The sequence below is a fragment of the Ptychodera flava genome, chromosome 21 (genome assembly GCF_041260155.1).
Source record: "Ptychodera flava strain L36383 chromosome 21, AS_Pfla_20210202, whole genome shotgun sequence".
Lineage (NCBI taxonomy): Eukaryota > Metazoa > Hemichordata > Enteropneusta > Ptychoderidae > Ptychodera > Ptychodera flava.
Window position 1 is genome coordinate 11,333,561 of NC_091948.1, and position 21,923 is coordinate 11,355,483.

The 21,923-nt window shown below is 37.8% G+C and overlaps 1 protein-coding gene across 3 annotated transcripts; it reads right to left on the reverse strand.

Moving 5' to 3' along the window:
- Nucleotides 1–2,483: 2,483 nt before the first annotated feature.
- LOC139121403 (sodium/potassium/calcium exchanger 5-like) lies at nt 2,484–19,747 on the reverse strand. 3 transcript variants are annotated; one of them, XM_070686238.1, is made up of 9 exons: nt 19,489–19,747; nt 12,461–12,691; nt 11,085–11,168; nt 10,391–10,494; nt 10,162–10,262; nt 9,321–9,553; nt 6,583–6,834; nt 6,029–6,130; nt 2,484–4,472 (listed from the first exon to the last, which is right to left on the reverse strand). In XM_070686238.1, the coding sequence occupies exons 1-9, from the start codon at nt 19,712–19,714 to the stop codon at nt 4,156–4,158; spliced, it is 1,650 nt and encodes a 549-aa protein (XP_070542339.1). In that variant the 5' UTR covers nt 19,715–19,747; the 3' UTR covers nt 2,484–4,155. The 3 variants fall into 3 exon arrangements, with proteins under 3 accessions (XP_070542339.1, XP_070542340.1, XP_070542341.1); XM_070686239.1 differs by having other exon boundaries at nt 12,461–12,634; nt 19,489–19,746; XM_070686240.1 differs by having other exon boundaries at nt 12,461–12,694; nt 19,489–19,733.
- Nucleotides 19,748–21,923: the final 2,176 nt, after the last annotated feature.

Here is a 21,923-nt window from a genome sequence, read left to right on the forward strand (position 1 = left end):
ATATATATATATATGCTGGATACTGCTGTGCTTTCAGTCATTTACAGGTTCCCAATGTTTGGTGTCGCTGTGTTCACAGCCTGTTCATTTTTTCCCTCTTTGCAATCCGTTACTTATTTTACATCCCTTTATTTATCTACGTTGTCGGATACAGCTATGTTTTACAGCTCGTATTTTCCCACACTGTAGGTGGACCAATTGGATCGGCAGCTTCGACATTTTCCGGCTGGTGGGAGGATATAACATCATGACATCGTCCCTGAATAGATTCTCCGTGTTGTGGATCTTGCTTCCACTCAACCACAGTCTTTTGTCGTATTTGTCTATATATTCGTGTTCATAATTACGAATTTTGCATAGTGATCAGTTGTATTATCTAACTGATTGTTAATTCTCTTGCACCCTACCTAACAGAGACTCAGTTGAATTCGTTTTCTGCATAGTTTTCTCTTTGTTTCTACTAATTGGCATCTCTCTAGGACAAAAGGGTACATAACAGAAAAATGCAGCTAGCTCCAACGCAACTAGACACAGAGTGCGTTCAACTGCTGCAGCAGCTACTTAAACTACAATCAACAACATCAACTTTGTACAGTGTCCATAGTAATTTCGTTTTTCTGTCTTGCTTTTAGGACCCATACAATTTTCCGTATGGGTCAATATGAAGCGTTATTCTTTGTGTATAGACTTTCAAGGTTATAGCAATGGCTGTTTTATCTTGATGTTTTTACATAGTGGTACAAATTATATCTTTTCTTTGCCTGCTGTTTAATTGAAGTTTATTTTCTCAGAATGACTTTCCCAAAAGATTCTGTATCGTAACATCAAATCACCAGCTTCTAATGGTATGTTAGACCTTTAATTAAATATAACATAAACAAACAAATAATTAATATAAAACAGTATTCCAGACAGTTTGTTTGTTTATTTGTTTGTTTTTTGCAATCGGTTGTGTATATTGTATCTTACTTCGATCACTACTGAAATGCAAATAAGTCATTCTCTTCTTTTGATTTTCCTTAGTTTCTTATTTACTAATTGCACTGTACAACAATATCTTTAGCCAGAGTCAAATTTTGTCCCCACTTTTATGTAAGTGAACTGCTATCTTTGAAGTAGAGCCATGTTATCAGGCAGGTCGTCTTTCCTTTTGGTTTGGCATTGTTACAATTTTTAACTTCTTTTATCAACACGAATGTGTCACTGCTACTTCGACAGTAGGCCTTCCAACAACCTATCAGGGATTTGGGATGTTTGAAGAATACTTAACTTGCCTGAAGGTCAATATACGTACGTCAGGCCTGTAGATATAGTCTGTACTGTTGAAAAGAAAGTATAGGTCATCAGCTGAATACCCAGTTTTAGAACAGCAACTGTTCGCCGCGGTTGCAGTAAGTTTTTCTGTTATTTCCAGATGTCACTAAAAGTTTTACTAAACACACTTGTGCGACCTGCAATGTGGTACAATTTATTTAGCGAATTTTCTCATCATGGTATAAGTCAACCTGGTGATTGAGACAAGCCACTGTTCGCAGGGGTTGCAGTGACTTGTTCCAGCAGGTGATGTACTTGACTTTGTTCTTGTAGGGCTGACACAAGGTGTGTCTTGTGGCGTGTTTGAGCCCTCACAAGATATGGACAAGATTAAATGAGTTACCGATGTAGGTGAATTCATCGTTAAACTGTTAATTGGTCACCCATTTTGTGGCCACTTCATGTATTTCACCGTTATGAGCATGTTTTGTGCGATAGTTTACGCTCCACCAGTTTTGTGGCCTACTTGATATATATCACCATTACAACTTTATCGTAGGTATTAACAGGTTACTCATTGTAAGGGCACACGTTTTGTGCTATAGTTTTTCGTCATCAATTTGTGGCTTTCATGATTTATTTCATACTTACAGTTTTTCAGTAAACGGTCATCCATTTGGTGGCCCATTTCATCCACAAAGACATAAGTCGGGTATTCCTTATTTTCATCAGTGTTTGAAGCTGACCAGGGCACCACACCAGGGTACCAGTGATGAGGGGTCTTGGCCAGGGATTAAGGCGTTTGCAGAATATACATGCTTTAAATATCGAATGGAAATCTCATGTATATTTGCATGCTCCTTTCATCGCATCACAGGGGTAGGGGAGTCTTTAGGCATGTTTGTTCGGCAATAATGTGCCATGCTTGCTGACATCTATAACCTCTTCCTGGTACATGTTGTTGATTTGAAGGATTCCATCACGTTTTGATGAATAAACAATTAATTTACAAGGAAGTAGGCTGTAGCCAGGACATGACTGTGATTTGAATCGTGCGTGTGACTTGGCTGTTTGAGAAGCATTCACGTAAAAATTGTAAGAGTTATATTACCTTTATGTAAACAACAAATCTCGGTCAGAAAGTACACGCACTGGAAAATTGATTTTGCTGGTCAGATTTTGAAAATCTTTTGTAACAAGACAAAAATCAGCGAAAGGGGAAGCAGGCGTTTATAGGAATTGTTCTTTATTCCTTCATTGTCTTGACCATATAATTTTGCCAAAAACATGACACAAAAGCTAACAGGAGAACTTGACAAGCTCTTTCAACGATAAGAAAATGACGTGGCATTTATTGCTGAATGAAGTGTAAATGAAATTTACTTGAACTGCATGCAGTTCAAAATATTCAATTTGTATGAGAAATGTGTTTGTGCCACAAACATCTAGATGCTGCTTTACTTTACATGGACATTGACAACATCACATCCCCATTTCATTGAGATAAGCCCCTATCATTACCGTAACTTTGATTCAGTATCGTACAGTAGATCAAAAAGTCTATTCTAGAACACATTGCAAAGGTCAGTTCCTCATGAGGGCGCCGTCTCCTTTAGCGGTTAGTCTTAAATCTTCATTTATGATCAACGATAAAGTTAGTGTTGTACGTGACCCAAGGACTCTTTAAACTTGCTACTTATAATAGTTGTAGCCACTGACAAATGTTGATCAGTAGATGAAAAAGCGAATTTTCGTATGGAAATAAAAAAAATATATCAACATCTTGGTTTGATAATCAACACTGTCTGTGGTCATAATTCAAACATTACATAATCTTCAATTTAATCATTCAGAGCCTCATGTGTCATGTAGAAATACACAATCTTTTAGACATTTTCGATTTCTATGATGCAAAATCAGTTTTGGCTCCCAACTAGCGATATGGGTAGGTAAATGTTTGCATATTAGAATTTTATATAAGCTGTGATATCACTGTGTACTTGCTCAGGTCAAAATAAAAGATTAGTTTACGGTCAGCGCACGCACCCCTTCAAAATCCGCGGGTTAATTATTTTCTTTCTTATTTTTGGGCGGGGAGTGGGGGTCTTTAAAGACCCTTCACCTCACTAGCAGTTCCCTTTTACCCTTTTTCTAAAGGTACGAATTTATCTACAACCTACTGCTCAGCAAGTAGCGTACACCCTCGACTTTGCACAGGAGTTTGGGGAGTTAAGGCAAAAGTGCGCAAATATGGACACTTTGCTCCCTTTATCGAACATCTGCCGTTGATGGAAAAAAGGCGTTCGTAGTATTGCTCAATCACAAGCTTAAAATAAGATTGGCCTTCCTCTGGAAAACACTGCACAACAGCAGTATATAATGACGAACATCATGTCTAGACGGCAGATAGGAATGGCATTGGCAAAGCTGTAAATATTCTTTACTGACCTCAAATTAAGTGAAGTTCATTCAATGCCAAAAAGACGCAAGCAATTACGTCTACTCTTTACAAACCTTTAAAGCTCTACTAGTGTCATTTCTATTTCCCCCTCCGCATACATGATCTCTATTTTTGGGACGATGAAGAACACCGTGCATGAAGACACATTATTCTACTATCCTAATTACACATCCCCATTTAACTGCAGAGTAGCGAAACTGCAGTTAATTTTGATCACCATATGTAAGACATTACTATCAAACAGAGCAATCTTGAATAAATACTATGGGAAAGAATTTATAGAAGTACAGTCTGTCTTATGGAGGAAAGTGTCTTTGTCTCCTTTCTTGAGGTGAAGTGTGATAGAATATACCCTTGGTATTCATTACAGTTTTCACAGTGCGCCTTTCTTACGCTCAGTTTTCCTTTACCATCAATTTCTTCCAGCCCTGGTGGATGTCCTAACCACAGCTGGGAAGGATGCTTGGAGCAACATACACGCTGAAGAGAAGTGTCCCCGCTGTGAATGCCACGTATAGGAACATGTTGAGAACGCCAAGTTTGCGGTCCAACTTCCAGCCGTTGCAAGCGATGATGAACCACGTGACCACGATGACGAGGATCAACATAACGGATATGAACGACATCCCCTCCGAAATGAACTGCACACAATGTTCAGACACAGTCACAGCGGCGAAAATCCACGGTATAGACAGACATAGAAGCACCTCAAATATATTGCTGCCTAGACAATTAGCAACTGCCATGTCCCAACCACCTGAAAAATCAGGAGCATGAATGACAATTGAAAATAATCCAATTTATATTATATTTAACTGGACCTTTTTACATATTCTTGCAACTTTCTATCAAAACCAGATTTAAAATGTACGTCTACCGTACCAGACAAGACAGTATATTTGCTAATAGCGGATAAAAATGCAGATTGTATGCCGAAAGTCACATTTTCAGGTGGTTGCCATAAGGGATGTAGTTGAATGAGCAGCGCTCAGTTATCAGAAGTGACAAATAGTTGAGGTTTTTAAAAAGTTTTCTGACAGCTGTAGTATCTCTATAGGTAGGTCCCGATAACAGGAACTTCGAATACAATTTGAAGGAAAAAATATCCAGGTGAATATTTCTAAAAGTGTGGCAATGAGATGCAAATTGAGTCGAGTGGAAATCTCTCAGAACGTTTCACACAATGTACATACAAAGTTTAACGATTTTGAAAAGGGAATATTTGTAACAAAACATAGAGCAAAACGACTCAGAAGAAACGAAAGAAACTGTACATGCATTTTGTAGAACCGTAATTATTGCCTCTGTAAAACCACATCTTAAATTTCTTTTGTATGGTCAAAAGTGTTAGTTAATGTTCCATTTAAGGTAGAACGCGCCTCGGGGACAGATATTCGGACTCTCTAACTTTTACAATTCTTTTCTGATCTACCACTTGTGGGGGTTCATTTTAAAGCTCTTTGTGAATTTTTTTTAACCGGCTTAGTTTTTCGAAATTCGAAAATTTTATTTTTCCCTATAGAGTTAACACAGGAATGGCGGCCACTTTGAATTTCAAATGTCGGTAAATCTTGGGTTATTTGTTTCCCTGGTACCAAAATGTGCACGGTGACCCCCGATTTTTATTCTTTATTTTGAAAGAGAATGGTTGAAAGATTCCTTGAGACAAGTTTGAGCTAAAGTTTAAGTCTTTCACTTTTGAGGTGCATACTACCTTAATCGCTAAGATTTGACGTTCATCCTTAATTTTGAAAACAAAGGGGAAACATAATAAGAGACATCTCATGCAAATGTGTGGAGACGATGAAATCCTATCATACAATTGATCGTAAGTAATCATAAGTGTGCATTTCCTACAACCGAGACAGAATCAGTCAGTGTGTTGAGGTAGTTCCCGCCTCGAAAACGAAAAACGTATATAAACTTTCGCACAAACTTTCCTCAAGTAAACTTTAGATCATTTTCTTTCAAAGTTAAGAATAAAAATCGGGGGTCATGGTGCAAATTTTGGTACCAGAGAAACAAGTTATGCAATGTTTACCGATATTTGGAATTCAAAATGGACGCCATTGATTTCCTGTGTTATCGCGCAGGTGGAAAATAAAATCCCGATTTTCACAAAACTATACCGATAAAAGTTAATATACTCCAAAGGCTTCAAAATGAGCCCTCACAAGTGGTAGGATAAAATAATACTTTCAAGTTTAGAGTCGAAATATCTGTTCCAAGGCGCATTCTACCTAACCATGCGCATGCGCTTCGTTTTCAGTCTAGGACAAAGCAGTTAGTCGCCGTACGTAAATTAAAAGTTACCTTTCTTGGCGACTAGAAAACTTGCCACGAGATCAGGGACACTGCTGCCAGCACCGAGGAAGATTAGCGCCATAACGGAATCTGGCATTCCAAATATAGTGCCTGTAAAGAATATACAAAGCCGTGAGATTGAGCGATTAGAAAATTCAGAAAAGGCACCAGTTGGGCTCAGAATGTCTGTCATGTTTTCCGAGAAAAAAGTTTTCGAATTAGGCTGAATATGTATACGTGTTGACGATCCATCATTTAATATTTAGATCATTATGAAATAACTATCGGGCGAAATTACTCTAATGCATTGATCATTTCGGATATTGCCAGTATCTGTACACGGTATCAGCGTACTGGCATTTTTCTGTAGGCTAATAACTTATTATGCACTAACATGAAAATCAGGTCAATTAAGTAGCTTATGTATTCGTCCTCTAAAATGGCTTATGTATTCGTCCTCTGACTGATTATTGGCTGACCTTGCAACCTCATCAATGTACCAACATTGGTTGATATGACACCGAAGGGATATTAAATAATTCATGCTTTATGTAAATACTTGCCCGCAATAGTTGCCATCCATATCAATATATAGGACAGTGCTCCTAACCAACAAGCTGTCATCACTATCGTCAACATGTAAAATTTTCTCCACCTTGGTTTGGTACAGTCCGGTATGGTCAGACAGAATGCCACTCTGATTGGTATGGTAAAAGTCCAACCGACTCGTGCCATGATTCCGTCCGGTGGACGAGGTGTACAGCTGTTATCTTTGTTTTCATCTTTTAGTTCTTTCTCGGTATGCGACGCAGAGTCTGCAGAATGATATAATTAATTAGTTCCACTGGTAAAACAATGAAAAAACACGGGATATTACGAGTACCATCTGCTTATGAGCAAGCTAACATTTTCATTCTCATTACTTTGCCTTCTTGTCGATATTTATTATGCAAATTATTGTCCCAGTATACTGAGTATATATAACAAAGTTTTTACAGATTGTTGAATTTAGTTGGAAGAACTTAGTCTAGCAAAGATTTTAGAATGGGGAGAGGAAAGGATTGAAAACGCGACTTCCTGTTCTTACACACATTCAGAAATGCTGTGTCAGATCACTCATCTTGCGTATTACTCTAAACTGTCGTGATTGGTAGAGAACATCGTTGCGAGTGTTTTTGCTCGTTCAGATGTCGTGTCAGTGGCCAACAGAAATTAGTTCCACGCAATTCAGGCAGCTGTCCATTCGGTCGGACGAATGTCATTCGACCCTTCGACAAGTCTCCGACGGTTTATGCATGAAATACAAGCATTAACACGCTCTATCGGGACCTTTATTCGATCGATCAGGTCAAGGTAGACTTGATCGTGCCTGAAGTATGTTTTTATTTATGAAGTCGGCCGAGCATTTCGAACGAAGCAGGGTGAATCCGAAATATATTTTAAAATTTTGCAAAAAGAATGCAAATTGTGATAAAATCCCTACCTTTCTATATGTTTCTAAACACTAATATTGCTAGATCACCCTATCTATTACAATCACTCAACTGCGCATCATTTGAAGCCTAGAGATCAGTAATATAACAGAATAGAAAGTTTTTTGTGTATAGGGTTTTACTATGGCGACCCAAACAATCTTTTTTTTCCAAGGATCACATGCCGTTATAATCGAAAAAGGTCATATTGTAAGAGGTGCAGTATAAAATTTTAAGTGCTATGTTGTTCGCCAGTACACCCGTCTATTATCGTTAGCTACATTGTCCATATGCTTCCGGTAGTCTATTTTCTCCCTTGCCCTGACCTCGGTAGGCCCCTAGCACTCCATTCAATCAAGTTAGCAAAGAGACAAATAGGCTGACACAATGCGCAAGAGTCTGATGGAGCAATGGATTAGCACAAACATGGCGATGTTTAGAGAGGCAATGAACTATCCAAAATAACAGGGGCAAACAGACAAGAACAGACATGCCGTGTCCCCGAAATAAAACCTGCTGTCGTGACGCGTGAGGCTCGAACATCGTTTCGGAGAGAAAACATTGCATTTGGAACCAGTCTTTCACGAAATGTACGATAACTGCAGAAACTAGAATTTGTTTCCAACAATTTTACTCAAAGGTTTACAATTTACCTTTACCCTTGGCAGTGCGATAGTACGAATTTTTAAGATATAGAGTCTGGTCTAAAACAGGGGTATGCATGACGAAATACAATGTTGACAGTTTAATAGTACTATTAAAACGCTTGCAAACAATTTCTATATTTCTATTACCGTAGATATCAACATCTATATTTGTCAAACATGACGACCCTATCCTTTCAACAATGCTGTATTTTTATCTATTACACCTATCACTTAGGTATATTTATAAAGTGAATTTATTCAACAGCTCAATTTACGAATGCCGCAGTAGAAAAACGCTGATGTTGTCAAGTAGTATACCATCCGCTCCAGCTCATGGTATATACATTTAGCAACTTCTTAAATAAGGTAGAGCTTTATAACTCATATGAAGACTTTCGAGTAAAACCTTTCAGTCTTTGAGCACAAAAGCTGATCGAGGCCAGCAGGGATTCGCGGTATCTGTACGGTGATATTGCTTGATTTCATTATGTCTGACGTCATATAAAAATCAAGAGTACTGTTACGGTAGTTGTCTGCTTCTCAGTAAAATACCATTGATTTCACAGCTATATCGATTATTCAGGCATGAGTATCAGCATGTTTTAACACTGCAGCAAATGTATTGATATGACTTCAAGCTATAACAGCAATTCTTTTGTACTGAACTTGAATTGTTAATAAATAAACAAATAAATAGATGAATAAATTGCGCAAAGAAGGTGTATTAATCGATGCGAAAAAGCGTTAAAATAGGATACACCTTGAATTGAAAGACTTTAACTTTTTTCAATCATATCCTTTCGAAATCAGGAATCAAATTCATAGGTAACAGCACGAAATTTGGAACTTGAGAGACAAATTATTTTACACTAAGTGACACTTGAAATTCAAAATGGCCGCAACCCCTGTGTTGATTCTATGATGGGAAAAAGTTAAAGTTCCGATTTTCATCAAAAATGAGCCGCTTAAAGTTACTCCAAGAGCTTCAAAATTAAACTCATCAAATCGTAGACCAAAAGAGTATTGTAAATGTTTGAGAGTCCGAATATCTTCCCCGAGGCGAATTCTACAATAAAAATGTTAAAAAGAAAACTACTTTATTGGCAACAATGCGTATTCAGGTATTACCTCGGAAGTAATAAAGGATAACATGGCAGAGATAGAAAAGTCCATCAAACCTACCGAGTTCAATAGTGATGGCACCGTTATTGCAAGTCGACGATGAGAAGACTGATTCTGTCTTAACGATCCCGTTTGCTTTCACGTTCAGGGTTCGCAGTTCGTCGTCAGTTTCAGCCTTCTTGCCCGTCCAGCAGCTTTCGACGAATGTTTCAGCAGTCTGCCTCATGGACGCGTTGAAATGCATCAATAACACATAGCCAACGTACATTGCTATCATAATCAATGCCTCGTACCTGAAACACAGATCTTCATTTAGCAAAAATGAAACTCAATCCGCCTATGTCAGTTCCATGTTCTATGATGTAACACTATGATCGATGCAAATTTATTAAGTATTTTCACATTTTCTTCAAACAAAAGAAATACTTCCGTCATTTAAGTTCGCAATTATCGTATCCCACATCTATCTATCTCTCTATCTCTTTATCTATCTATCTATCTTTATCTATCTATCTATCTATCTATCTGTCTGTCTATCTATCTATCTATCTATCTATCTATCTATCTTTGAATAAACGCTAATTTAGTGAATGCAATGCAGTCGATGAATCGCGACTTTTTTTTTCTGACCGCGAGGTAGTGGAGTTATCGCAAGAGTCCGGGAGAATCCTACTGCCAATCGCCTTCACTCTAGGCATGCGCAAATCCGATACTGAGACGGGTCTTCTCGCACAGGTGTGAAGACGTCGTAGGATCGTATTGTGGGATCTCATTTCAAATAAAGTTGGCATGAATGCGTTCAAGATTGCTGAAATGACTTTATTTTTTACAAAATCATCGGCTTTAATCAAGTCTACTTCTCTTTATACGTAGTAAGAATACACTCAATCACAATTCTTACCAATAAACTCTTCCATCCATAATAACCACTGTCAGTGCGATGACACTAATCACGTAACAAACCAAATCACGAATCATCGGCCACCAAGACAGTTTTGGCGACTAAAAGTGGTGAAAAATAAAAACAGTAAACACCATTAAAACTATAAACTTTTAACGCCGACATTGACACAGACTCTGCAAGTTATGTAATTCTGCCAAATTCAAAATTTAGAGCTAATTTGACTTACCGAGCCGAACACCAATCCTAGAATGCCAAGAATGAAGAGGACATTAAACGCAATGGAGCCAAGTATTGTTCCCAGACTGATATCGCTCTCTTCCATCACAATGCCTGTAAAATCACCACATTTCGATTAATCTTATCGTTAATTTTCAATGTCTGTCATTTGATTGAGTTGGGAGGTAGGAGAGCATTGACAGTAGTTACGTGATTATAATGACACAGACCAAGACAACACAGCACATCAAACAACCCGATACTGATATCATCAACCCTGTAACCTGCACAGATACTAATATGGAACTTAGGTGAGCAAATACCCAATAAGTTCATTGGTTTGACCGTTCATTGATATGCTACCAAATCTTAGTGACAGAGTTGTAACTTTACTGTATTCGTTTTGGAAGTTTTATGTCCCCCACCTCACTTGCTCCTTTTAACCCGAAAAATTATTGCCTCCAATTATCGAGCCATCATTGAACATATATTTCTAGAGTTTCATTATCTGACAGCTACAACTAGAAAAAATTCGAAGTGGTACCGGAAGAGCTGAGCAAGTACACAGAAACAGTGGATACGACGGAGCGATTTACGATTTGAAGTGTCATACAATGATCCTATTCATAGTCTTTTTTCCGGCCAACATTTATCATCAGTCGCAGGAAATGAAATCGGGAAAATACATATGAAGATATATTTACCTACGATGGCTGTGAAAAATTCCGGAGCGGAGCTGCTTACGGCCATAAATGTTGCTCCGGCTACGTCAGGTTCTAGACTTAAACCTGTGTAAATAATTATGGTGCTATTAAAATACAAAGATAGGCAACTTCACCTGTCAGGGTATTCGATGGTGTCGATCATTCTCGCACAGATCAAGAGCAAATCAGCTCGTACTCCATGTGGCATCGACGGTGATTTCAGAAGGTGCAGCCAGCGACATAGTCAGTCGAAATATCAAAAGTATACACGTACTCATTATAGCTATAAGTATAGCGTTAGGGCAGAGTTCAAACAGTGGACAGCTGCCCACACCCTCAAAGAATATTCGTATGAACTCTGTCGCTTACTGAAAACAGATACTTGAATTTGTCACCATCGTCTTCTAGAAGTGAATGGTCGTTCAAAGTCAAGTGAACTTTTCCTTTCATGTGCATATTAGTGACTCTTAAGGGTGATCGAGTCTCTTGCTACGTCATCATAGCTTCAAACAATAGAACGCGCACTCTACGACGTGCGCGTTCACTGAACGGGACCGTGCTCACTGTAAAAATTACACCGTGGTTTTCGATGGAAACCTATCTTCATACAACTTATTGTCAGAGCTTTTAGCATGAAAGCGCACGTTGTTAGTGATGATTGAATGATCATTATATTATCTTCGAGTTGTAAGTTTTAAATGTTTGAATGTTGATATATTTACAAAGTATTTAAAAATCCCCACAAAATAATTTAAAAAGGACATATTTCTCATCAAATTGTGATTTTTCCCATTTCACATATTGGGAGGGGTGATTCAAGCGATGTAGCATTGTAAATAGGCTGGTGACCCCATATTTTCATATGATGCATATAATGTGCAATATCTGAACAATAATTTATGTAAAAATAAACAAAATTGCAGGATTGGAAATCTAAATAATTCTACAAAGTATTGATAAGGCGTTGCCTTACATTTACGTTTGCAACAGCTTTAACTGTTGTTTTGGAAGGCCTTAGAAATGATAAGTTAAATTCTTATGCACATTTTCAGCAGAAAAATAGCTAAAACTTTCATTTACTATTCAATGTGGTTCACATGTAAATAAAACAAGTGCAGCATTTCAAGAAAGGAACTGAAAGTAAATAAGTCGGGTTGGGCGACGCTTACGGGAGATTCATAATTCGATCTGTCATTCGAAAGGGATAAAGTGGGTGTATTTCATATCCTTCTATCTGCCAAATTAATCTGTTGAAATGGCGATTTTTGTCATGATATCATCCTCCCATATAAGTCATACTGTTAGAGAAAAACAAGGAAAATTGTTGGTAAAAAAATTAGTGGCGGCGAACACCCTTAACATTCAGTTCAACTTACTTTCACAGACGCATTGCATGCTCGGCACGAAGTATTCGTCACATGCGATTGTCAGGGCCAAGACCATGTATGCCGCCACCAGTAACGGTATAACAACAGCTCCAGATTTCAGTTGCTGCTCATCAAATGCGCCCGGTGGGAAGTTATCTATCGCACTGACACAGAATTCGTCACCTGAAGATGTAGAATTTACTACTATCGTCCCCGAGATATTGAAATATCGTGTGTCGGCTTCTGTTTGCGAAATGAAGAGAACAAATACATTGAATGTTGTGGTTCTGAGAGAGAGAGAGAGAGAGAGAGAGAGAGAGAGAGAGAGAGAGAGAGAGAGAGAGAGAGAGAGAGAGAGAGAGAGAGAGAGAGAGAGAGAGAGAGAGAGAGAGAGAGAGAGAGAGAGAGAGAGAGAGAGACAGACAGACGGACAGACAGACAGAGCGAGGCTTTTGCCCAAATCAGGTTTGCAAATTCATTACTGCTCCAGACGAAGTGATAACGAAAATAAACTTTACCAAAAATTTGCATCGACCGACTGTAGTTCCCTAAAAAAGTGTCACACACTTATATTTCATTGTATCAGCATCATTCTAATACGTTCCTCAGCTTTTCCTTGTTGTTCTAATGTGATATGCCAATGCTATCAGTTTTAATACAATCAAAGTGAGAATTCAAGCGAAACGATTGTTTAAATATGGCAAAGGTTTCAGATGAATTGAAAATTTTCTGAATCTCAATTCTGTAAACATTCATTTTGGTCTATTTCTGGACCAGCGATGCGATTTGTCAGAAGGCGGTGACGGTGCAATGGGATAGGTGTTGGTCCCCTCACCTGGTAGCTCGAACTACAGAGAGCCGAAGCAACTGCTTGAGAGGAGCATTCAAATGCACCTGGTTTTAAATCTAAAGACCTATCTTATGAAAATATCAGGAATTAAACTGCGAACACATCTCACACATATCGACCCCTATGGGCGTTCACCTTACTTCGACACATGCGGGAAGCGATTCGGATCTTTGCCATCGACTCGTTTCGGCTGTGTATTATGGTCAACACGGATGACCACAGGGGTTAGTGAGTGATACATTCAATTATTGACAATGAGAAATAACTATGATATATTCAAAACATTTAAATTATGCTTATTGCATCTAAAGGCCCCTGATTCCCTTGCAAGGAGTAACATTCCCAACCAATTTGACCGCTTTAAAAAGAATTACATATGAAAATGTAGACGGTAAGAAAATACACACATTTCCGTTAACATCACCAATAACGTCCAAACCAATCTTAAATTACTTGAATGCATTTAGTGAAAAGATTATATCAACTGTAATGCATAACACCCCGTTATCTGAGAGGAAAGCGTTGACATGTTGCAAAGCACACTTCTACCATGTCACACAGTGAGGAGAGAGCCTATAATAGGCGTAAACTGATGGATTTCAAGTTCATGTTATAAAGATGTTCAATATATAATAGTTATTTATCATAATTAATAAATGTATTGCCGGCTAGTCCCCGTTGGATGACGTAATACAATGGTAGTTGCGGCTATATTTACACGATCCGTGTTCTCTCATTGTCATGCATCTATACCTTAACGCTATTCAATTCGAGAGTAAACTCGTGACACCACTAGAGAAAACGTTAGAGCGCGGGAAAACATGCGAGTGTTGCAGGCTGTATGCTAGTTTAGGATGCTTGCACTACAAGCATTGCCCCTTCGAAGGAAGAAAAATGTCATCGAGTACTGCATAGAATCGAATTTATTTACTTGTGTGATTATTGCGTGCAATTAGAAAAGGGATTTTCGAAAATTCGGAAGCGAGATATCCGGTTGGCATTTGTATAGGTCTGGCGTCATTCTGGAAAACTGTCGGAGATTACTTTTCTGTCTGGTGTCATCCGATCAGGTTGCCGAGTGATTATATTCCATTTTCACTGTTTTAATATATTAATTATTTTGGTTACAGACCATCAGTGTTCACTACACTAGAGTCAGTGCGGCATGCACATTGTTGCAATTTACTTCAGTGAAGTTGCCCTTCCACTGTATGTGAAAATATCAGACAATCCTGTATGAGAGTTTGTGTAGTGTCCGACAACACGGAAAGACTCGTGTCTGACTCAGTGTGGAATAACCATGACTTGTTTTGTTTTGGCAGGGGTTTTAAGTAGCCCGTCTTGTAGTTTATTTTCGCCACGGTTTTGTGGAGGAACTATGTTTTCGCAATTAAAAAGTAAATCGGATTTTGCATGTCATGCATATCAGTCTTTCCCCGAGGTTCAGACCTTTTCGGCCAACCTTCGTAATATCTTTTTTCAAAAAGTGGCAAGTTTTAACGACCCCCCCCCCCCCCGCCCGTACTAAAGTTGAATGTTTTAGTGATTAATTCCGTCAGACGAATACAACAAAGCACTCATTTGCCCTGCCAGCCTACAATAAACATAAGCTTATGCATGTACCCTGATATTTGCCGGTCATCATCACAGTATATAAATAGTGAGATACGAGCTCATGTTCGGACGACGATCTTCGCTGTTTAATGATGTTTTAACAGTCGATTGCAAAATAGAAAGGTTAAGAGTATTTAAGGTTTTAAGACAAGAATTTGACCTTTTTAATCTAACAATTCTCTGGTGGTTAATAAGCTCAGTACCCCTATAAATTATATATTCTCTGAAAGCCTTGATATAGGGGAACATTTTGGTAACCACAGTGTCACCATTGTTTACATAACTATCACATGACAGGTAATTTGCATAACCTTTCAAAATTCGGTTTTCCATATGTTTTGTCTCAATACTTCAAAATATCTGACTCAAACTTGCTGGAATGCGAGCTGTCACAACGATCTTTCAAAGCTTGTCGCAGATTTTTTATATCTTGCTTAGTTTTTTTTAGTACAATTTTAAAGAAATTAGCCAGGGTTAAATTCACCGCTCTTGAAGTTTTTCTGGCATAAAATTGTATAAGAAGGTTTAAAAAAATTCTGAGACACACTTTGGAAGATCCTTATAAAGCTTGAACTCACACAAATTTCAGCCACATATCTCAAAGCATTGAACAAAACATAGGGAAAACAGATTTTTGAAAGGCTATGTAAAGTACCTGTCATGTGATAGTTATGTAAACAATGGTAACACTATGTTAACAAAAATGTTCCCCTATATCTGGACTTTCCGAAAATATATTATTTACGGGGGTTCTGAGCTTTTTAACGACTAGAGAATCATTAGCTTAAAAAGGTCAATTTCTTGTCTTGGAACCTTAAGATTTGCGGGAAAATACTACACACTACACAGCGAGAATGAAATTTGGCAAACAAGGTAAAATTAAGCCATGAAAGTTACATAGTACATATGGTAATGATACGGACTAACAGTGTTTATCGAAGCTAGGGCTGTCACGCGAACGTTGTTGTCATATGAAAAAAACAGCATATATATGATCAAAAGTTCACTACTTGTTATTATAATGGTTCTTTCGGCCTTCTGAACACTAAAATGTAAATACACAAGGGCCCGCCTACTCTGTTTTGCTTTGCCAACTATTGTGCATTAAGGGTGGACCATTTGATTTCTGGGAGGGGGCTTTAGGATTTTCGACAAAAAATTGTTGCTGGCCATTTATAGGAAAAAATTGAAAATTGCTTTGTTGTTTTACCCTCCATGTTGACATACCAATATTTACAGCCATTACATGTGTACAATGCATTGTTATTGTGCACAATTAAATTTTAGACCGGACTTATATCCGTTTGCACACAATATCAATGAACTTCACATGTGTACTTGTTGTGTTAACAAGCTGAATACTGAGCATTTCAGTAAACTCTACAGAGTAGAACGAGAAATAGTAGCTGATACATTATGTACTAAGAAAATAAACAATACTTGCAACTATGTGAACACTGTATTTTTAAAGACTGTATTTGAATGATTTGTGTTTCCTTAAAAAAATTGCTTTGACCCTGAGCACAGAGTAACATATAGACAGTCTTTCTCTATGCCCTGAGGGACAAGAAATTGCTTCAAGGTAACCTGTGGAAATAGTTTGGTTCCAGGATGGGTGAAAAAAATTTGTTGCCATACCTATTTCTTTCGCCCATCCCCAAATCAAATGGTCCACCCCTTACAAGAGTAATAAATCCTATCCCGAGATGTTCTGCCCACACTTTTTCATATAAATAGAATGTCAATACACCTCTTGAAAATTTGCACAATCATGACAAATGCTAGAAGCGTTCAGAAATAAACATTTTTATTATATTTGGACATTACGTGCAATTTTACAAACTTTTACGAATCATTGGCCGCAGTCCCCTTTAGCGAAATTTCACAACAGCGAGGAACAAACGAGTTTTATTTACTGTCGTTCATTAGATCGTATTACCTGCCGTAATTTGAAAAGAGTTGTTGGAGCCAGTTCTGGTAGAAAAAGATACCGATGGCTGTAGTCGAGTTTTAAGTTGTCAACAGCTTAACACAGTCTGACTTGAGTCACTTGACTAAATATGAGTGATATACAAATTCTCTTGATAAATATTCTTCACGAGAGAGAAACAATATAATTGTTACTCGAAGTTTTTTGCAAATCTACAGAGGTTTGAGCAAATATTATTTTGTTTCGTCTTACGAACCAGCAAAATCCCTCACTAATTACAATGTTACTGATGACTCGGAGTCTAGATTTTACAAACTGTCCGCCATAACACAGGCATTACATGTACGGGCAGTGTTAAAAGAACAAATTCTGGGCGTTATTACACATGCTCCCGGAAGAAAACAAAAAACTGTAAAGAAAAACATGCACAACAAAAATATCCTAAAGGTAAAACAATTGCAGTTTTGCCTTTTCAACGTCCTCAAGGTGAGGTCTCACATTTGAACTTTTTTCATTTTTCAATCGCCGGTCGTTGTATGCTTTCACTCACCACCGGAGAAAATACATTGAACAGGCCAAAATTCGCGAAGTTCTACATGTATATGTTGAGAGACACCTCCAACCAAGCTTTGACAACGACGCAACCATGCAAATGATAATCTTTTTATGCTTTCAATGCACTTCTCGTTCAAGGCGATGCACCCTCCATTACATGTCAGTATCTTGATGAACAAATCTCCGAACGTATCATCCGGACTGACGTCCAGCTGAGCTAAACATCCTTGGAACTAATTGTGGCCCGCCACTTCGAATGCTGGTGATCATATTGATTCGCTAACCTTTACAAAACGGGGATATTAATGAGGAAAATCGACTCACTTCGCGTTGTACTACATAAAAACACTGACGCTATTAAACATAGTCTTTCTGTCCGGACTCCAGCCATTAATCCAATTCTGAGTCCCACAGCTCGATGCTAGATGTTCGGCACTAAAATAATTGTAATGCGGAAGTATATATTTGCTGTGATTTCAAAAAAAGTCCAACTTGCCTAAAGCAGAGCCGCGATTCCGAGAAACAATTTAATTATTCTGCGTGGCCTGATCTTAAAATTTATTTGAATTTGTTTTAGAGGGGGAGAGAGAGAGAGAGATAGGTAGGGATAGAGAAATAGAGCGCTTTTTTGAGTGAGACTGGGTAATTTTTATTTATGTAAATACTGTCTTCAACAAAACTGCTCACTGAATCGATATTTCACAATCCATTCGATTCTAATTTATTTTTACAGATGATGTACTTAAATTTAGGAAAAGAACTTGTAATCAGGAATTTCACACTTTACGTCAATCTAACTTATTTACAATGATGTTATTCTCACTAGCTTTATGTGATCCTGAGGACACGCTGGAACTGAAGGCCAAAAATCACGTGACAATCAAACACAAGCCCTGTCATGCTTTAAACTGGAAAGGAAAATGCGTAAATACCATAACGCATATTGCATTGTTGCTATTATTAATGCCTGTTTGAATATGAATATAGTTTGGCCGGTTACAGTGTGTATACACATCATGCTACCAGTATAAATGAACAGCGAGAAACATAAACTATTGACGGCTGTAGAGACGAAAATTAGTCGCTATATGCCAATCTTAGGGGCTTGGACCTCTGGAATTTCATCTGTGCTGTGAGTGAATGTTTATCGCGTGAAGACAGTTCATCCTTTCTCTGTCTCGCTCTACCTCTTTGCCTTATGTCTGTCTGTCTGTCTGTCTGTCTATCTTTATGTTTCTTGTTTGTGTGTGTTTGATTTTACAAAGATGAAGTGAAACTGAACGAATTCTCGATTCGAGAATTTACATCAAAATTCAGCGAGCGCTGGCATGAGCGCTGGGAGATTCTGCCAAATCCATAGGTAGGCCATCATCATTCTGCTAAACCCATAAAATACTTCAAGTACAAAGTAATAATATCTGTGACTTAAGTTTCATGAGTCTTGCAATGGTCTTTTGGCATACAGCATCTGTATACTCGGGTATATATAATATATATATATATATATATATATATTATATATATATATATATATATATATATATATATATATATATATATATATATATAAAGTCAAATTGTTTCATAGATATCAAGGTAAAGTAAATTGATGTGCTGAAAATCACAAAGAAAGTAGCAACCGCCGTACTTCCTGCTCTCTTAGATTCAGATATGACAGCCATGTACATTTCTATTGCTCTGTTGGTTGGATATCATACAGTACACGGGCGTAGATGATAGGAAGAGAGCAAGCGAGAGAAAAGAGATGGAAAGAGACCAAGACATTCTCAAGCCTCGACATTATTATTTGAAATAAAAATCTTATGTAGTGTTTGAAATGAACATACTGTCTTTATATCGCGGCAGAATTGCCACTTTGATCAAGAACCTCAAGGCTTTTCGTCCAAATAACAACTACCTTAGCATTTGCCTTTTTGATCGTAACGTATCTGGTATAATTTTTCAAATTTGAAATGTTAGAACACGCGTTATTGAATGATTGTGCACTGAGAAAAGTGACGTCTTCAACTGTTGCCCACATTCTCGAACCATTCACACTCACTGGCCGCTAATTTAGATGGAACTTACCCGTGGCACTGTTGAGAGAGGCGGATCGCTCGTGTCGAATCGGAAATGCGACATCCTCAGTATAAATTCTGACAACGTAGAGTACGGCGGCAGCTGTAAACCAGGAAAAGAGCGAGCAAATCGCAACGAGTTTCCCGGTGTCTGGTGCCTTACAACGCCAATCATGATGACGCCTGTACATGTCTGAACGGCTGAAAAACGGAATGAGTCTATGTGCTCTGTACATAAATAACAGAAACGCCGGTATAGGTCCATCGCTGATGGCTTAAAATAGTAACTATTGACCCAGCACATGTACAATGATTAGTAGGAGAAACCCCGTGAATCGGAGCAAAGGCCCGAATGAAGGGTAAAGGTTAGACAAAGCTTTGCAGGTACCACGGTACCTAACAAAGGTTGATCGTAAATCAAGCTACCCTACAACCAGCAACGGCCTCTACTGTATATCAGTTGCAACTCACTAGCAACGCCTGTAATTTTTTTATCCTTAAGGTGGTGCTGCACATAACACGGCCTGTTTTGCTCAAAATCACTTTTTGCAAAGATATGTTCAATTTTCATTCATAACCGAAGATAAAAAATTGCTAGGGTTCGCCTTTTAGCATGGCAAGCAGTTGTAAGTTGGGCGAGAAAGTGTAATTTTATGCAAATTTATGCAAAATCATCCTACTCCTGTATTCTTCCTTCTCCCGTTTTTAATATTTCAAAACGGTTTAACTTCACTATGGCTTGGCCGTCAATTTTTGTTAATTTTTCACATTATCTTCTTTAAATAAAACCTGACAACATTACTTTTGTTCGGCAATAAAGTTCATACTTGCATTTTGAATAAGAGTCATTTCAATTTGGCTGATCATGACTTCATCACTTTTTATGAGTGTCAGTTTTTCAACGCCTGCCATTTAAGAATGAAAATAGATAATTCAAAACAAAATTGTCAGTTTTCCTAGATATACTCTTGTTTCAAATGAGATATTAAATTTCACAAAGTCAAGTAGTATCAAGTCTTTCACTTCAAGTAATTTTTATCATTATTATTAAAATTTAGGTTTTCTTCCCTAACCCTCTTCATCCGTTGGAAAGTCTATTGCTAGCCTACTGAACTTCATATTCTCTGTTTTTCGACAGTATATATATATATATATATATATATATATATATATATATATATATATATATATATATATATATGAATACTTTGTTTCAAAACGTTAATTCATCCACTGTTTTGCAGATAACGTTTATACGCAATCAGTTGGACCTAATTTTCGTGAACTTAAATTCATCACTGGTCGAATAGGGTCATTCAAACTGTGCCGTTGTAACTTCAATGACGGATATAATTTATGTATGATAATCATAGCATTCATGAAATGTTTATTAATAGATGATATGGTGAGAAAGGGATAAAAAGGGTATACAGATCAAATACTGGGCTGTAAACTGAAAAAAATCTGCCATTCGGTACGATGCCCATATACACAAGCGAAGCATCCAGTTTTAGACACTGCGCAATTTCTCAGGTTTTTTTGTCATACAACGGAAGGTGTAAACGAACAGAATGTGAACTCACCACTCTTGAAGACATTTTAGTTTTACAGATTGTATTTTAACATAGCTCGACAACGAATTGAAACATGATGTTTCATGTCATGATTGAACTCAAAAGAAATATGACTCAAATGATACTTTAACAGCAAACGTAAGCGGCGTGTGCAGTTTCGTGCCACTTACAGTCTGTGCCGTTGAAACTCAAATCACTCAGTATTTTGAAAAAAAAACACACACCAGCGCTTTCGGTAAATCAAAATGGCAAGTTATTGATTTTCCATAGTGTAATACAATTTTAGTGGGTTTTTTTAGCATTTGCAATGAATTCGATATGAAATGGTCTGCGATTCCAGCGTTCTATATGAATGATACTGTTAAGTTGCGATACGTTTTGTGACGATGAAATATACTCGCGACAACTTACTTGCGCTAAGTTGCGGTCCTCGCGAAAACTCTCCTGGGTGGAAAATTCCGTGAATTTCTAAATGAAAAATTCCTTGAATTTCTTATATTGTTTGAACCATTTAGAAAGGTTCATTGTCCGAAAGGTGATACATTCGAATTGTGCTTCTGTTATCCGTCACGAATGTGATGAGTGTCCATGATTGGATTAGCTGGTATGCTGGCAGCCCTGTTTTGAATTTTTGTTAAGTAATTATTGCGCGATCGTATCGTCGTTCCATCGATGCAAAAATTCTGCGGGTCGAATTTCTGTTGGTGATATGCGCGTCAATACTCGTATCAAATATCTGCCCGTGTTCACTTGTCACAACATAGTGCTGGGGGCATGGCTACATATTTTCACCGTTTGGATTTCGTCAGTCTCCTTTATAAACCAATGCTTCCTCCTCTGGCTTCTTTACCTGTCCAATCAAATGGTTTTC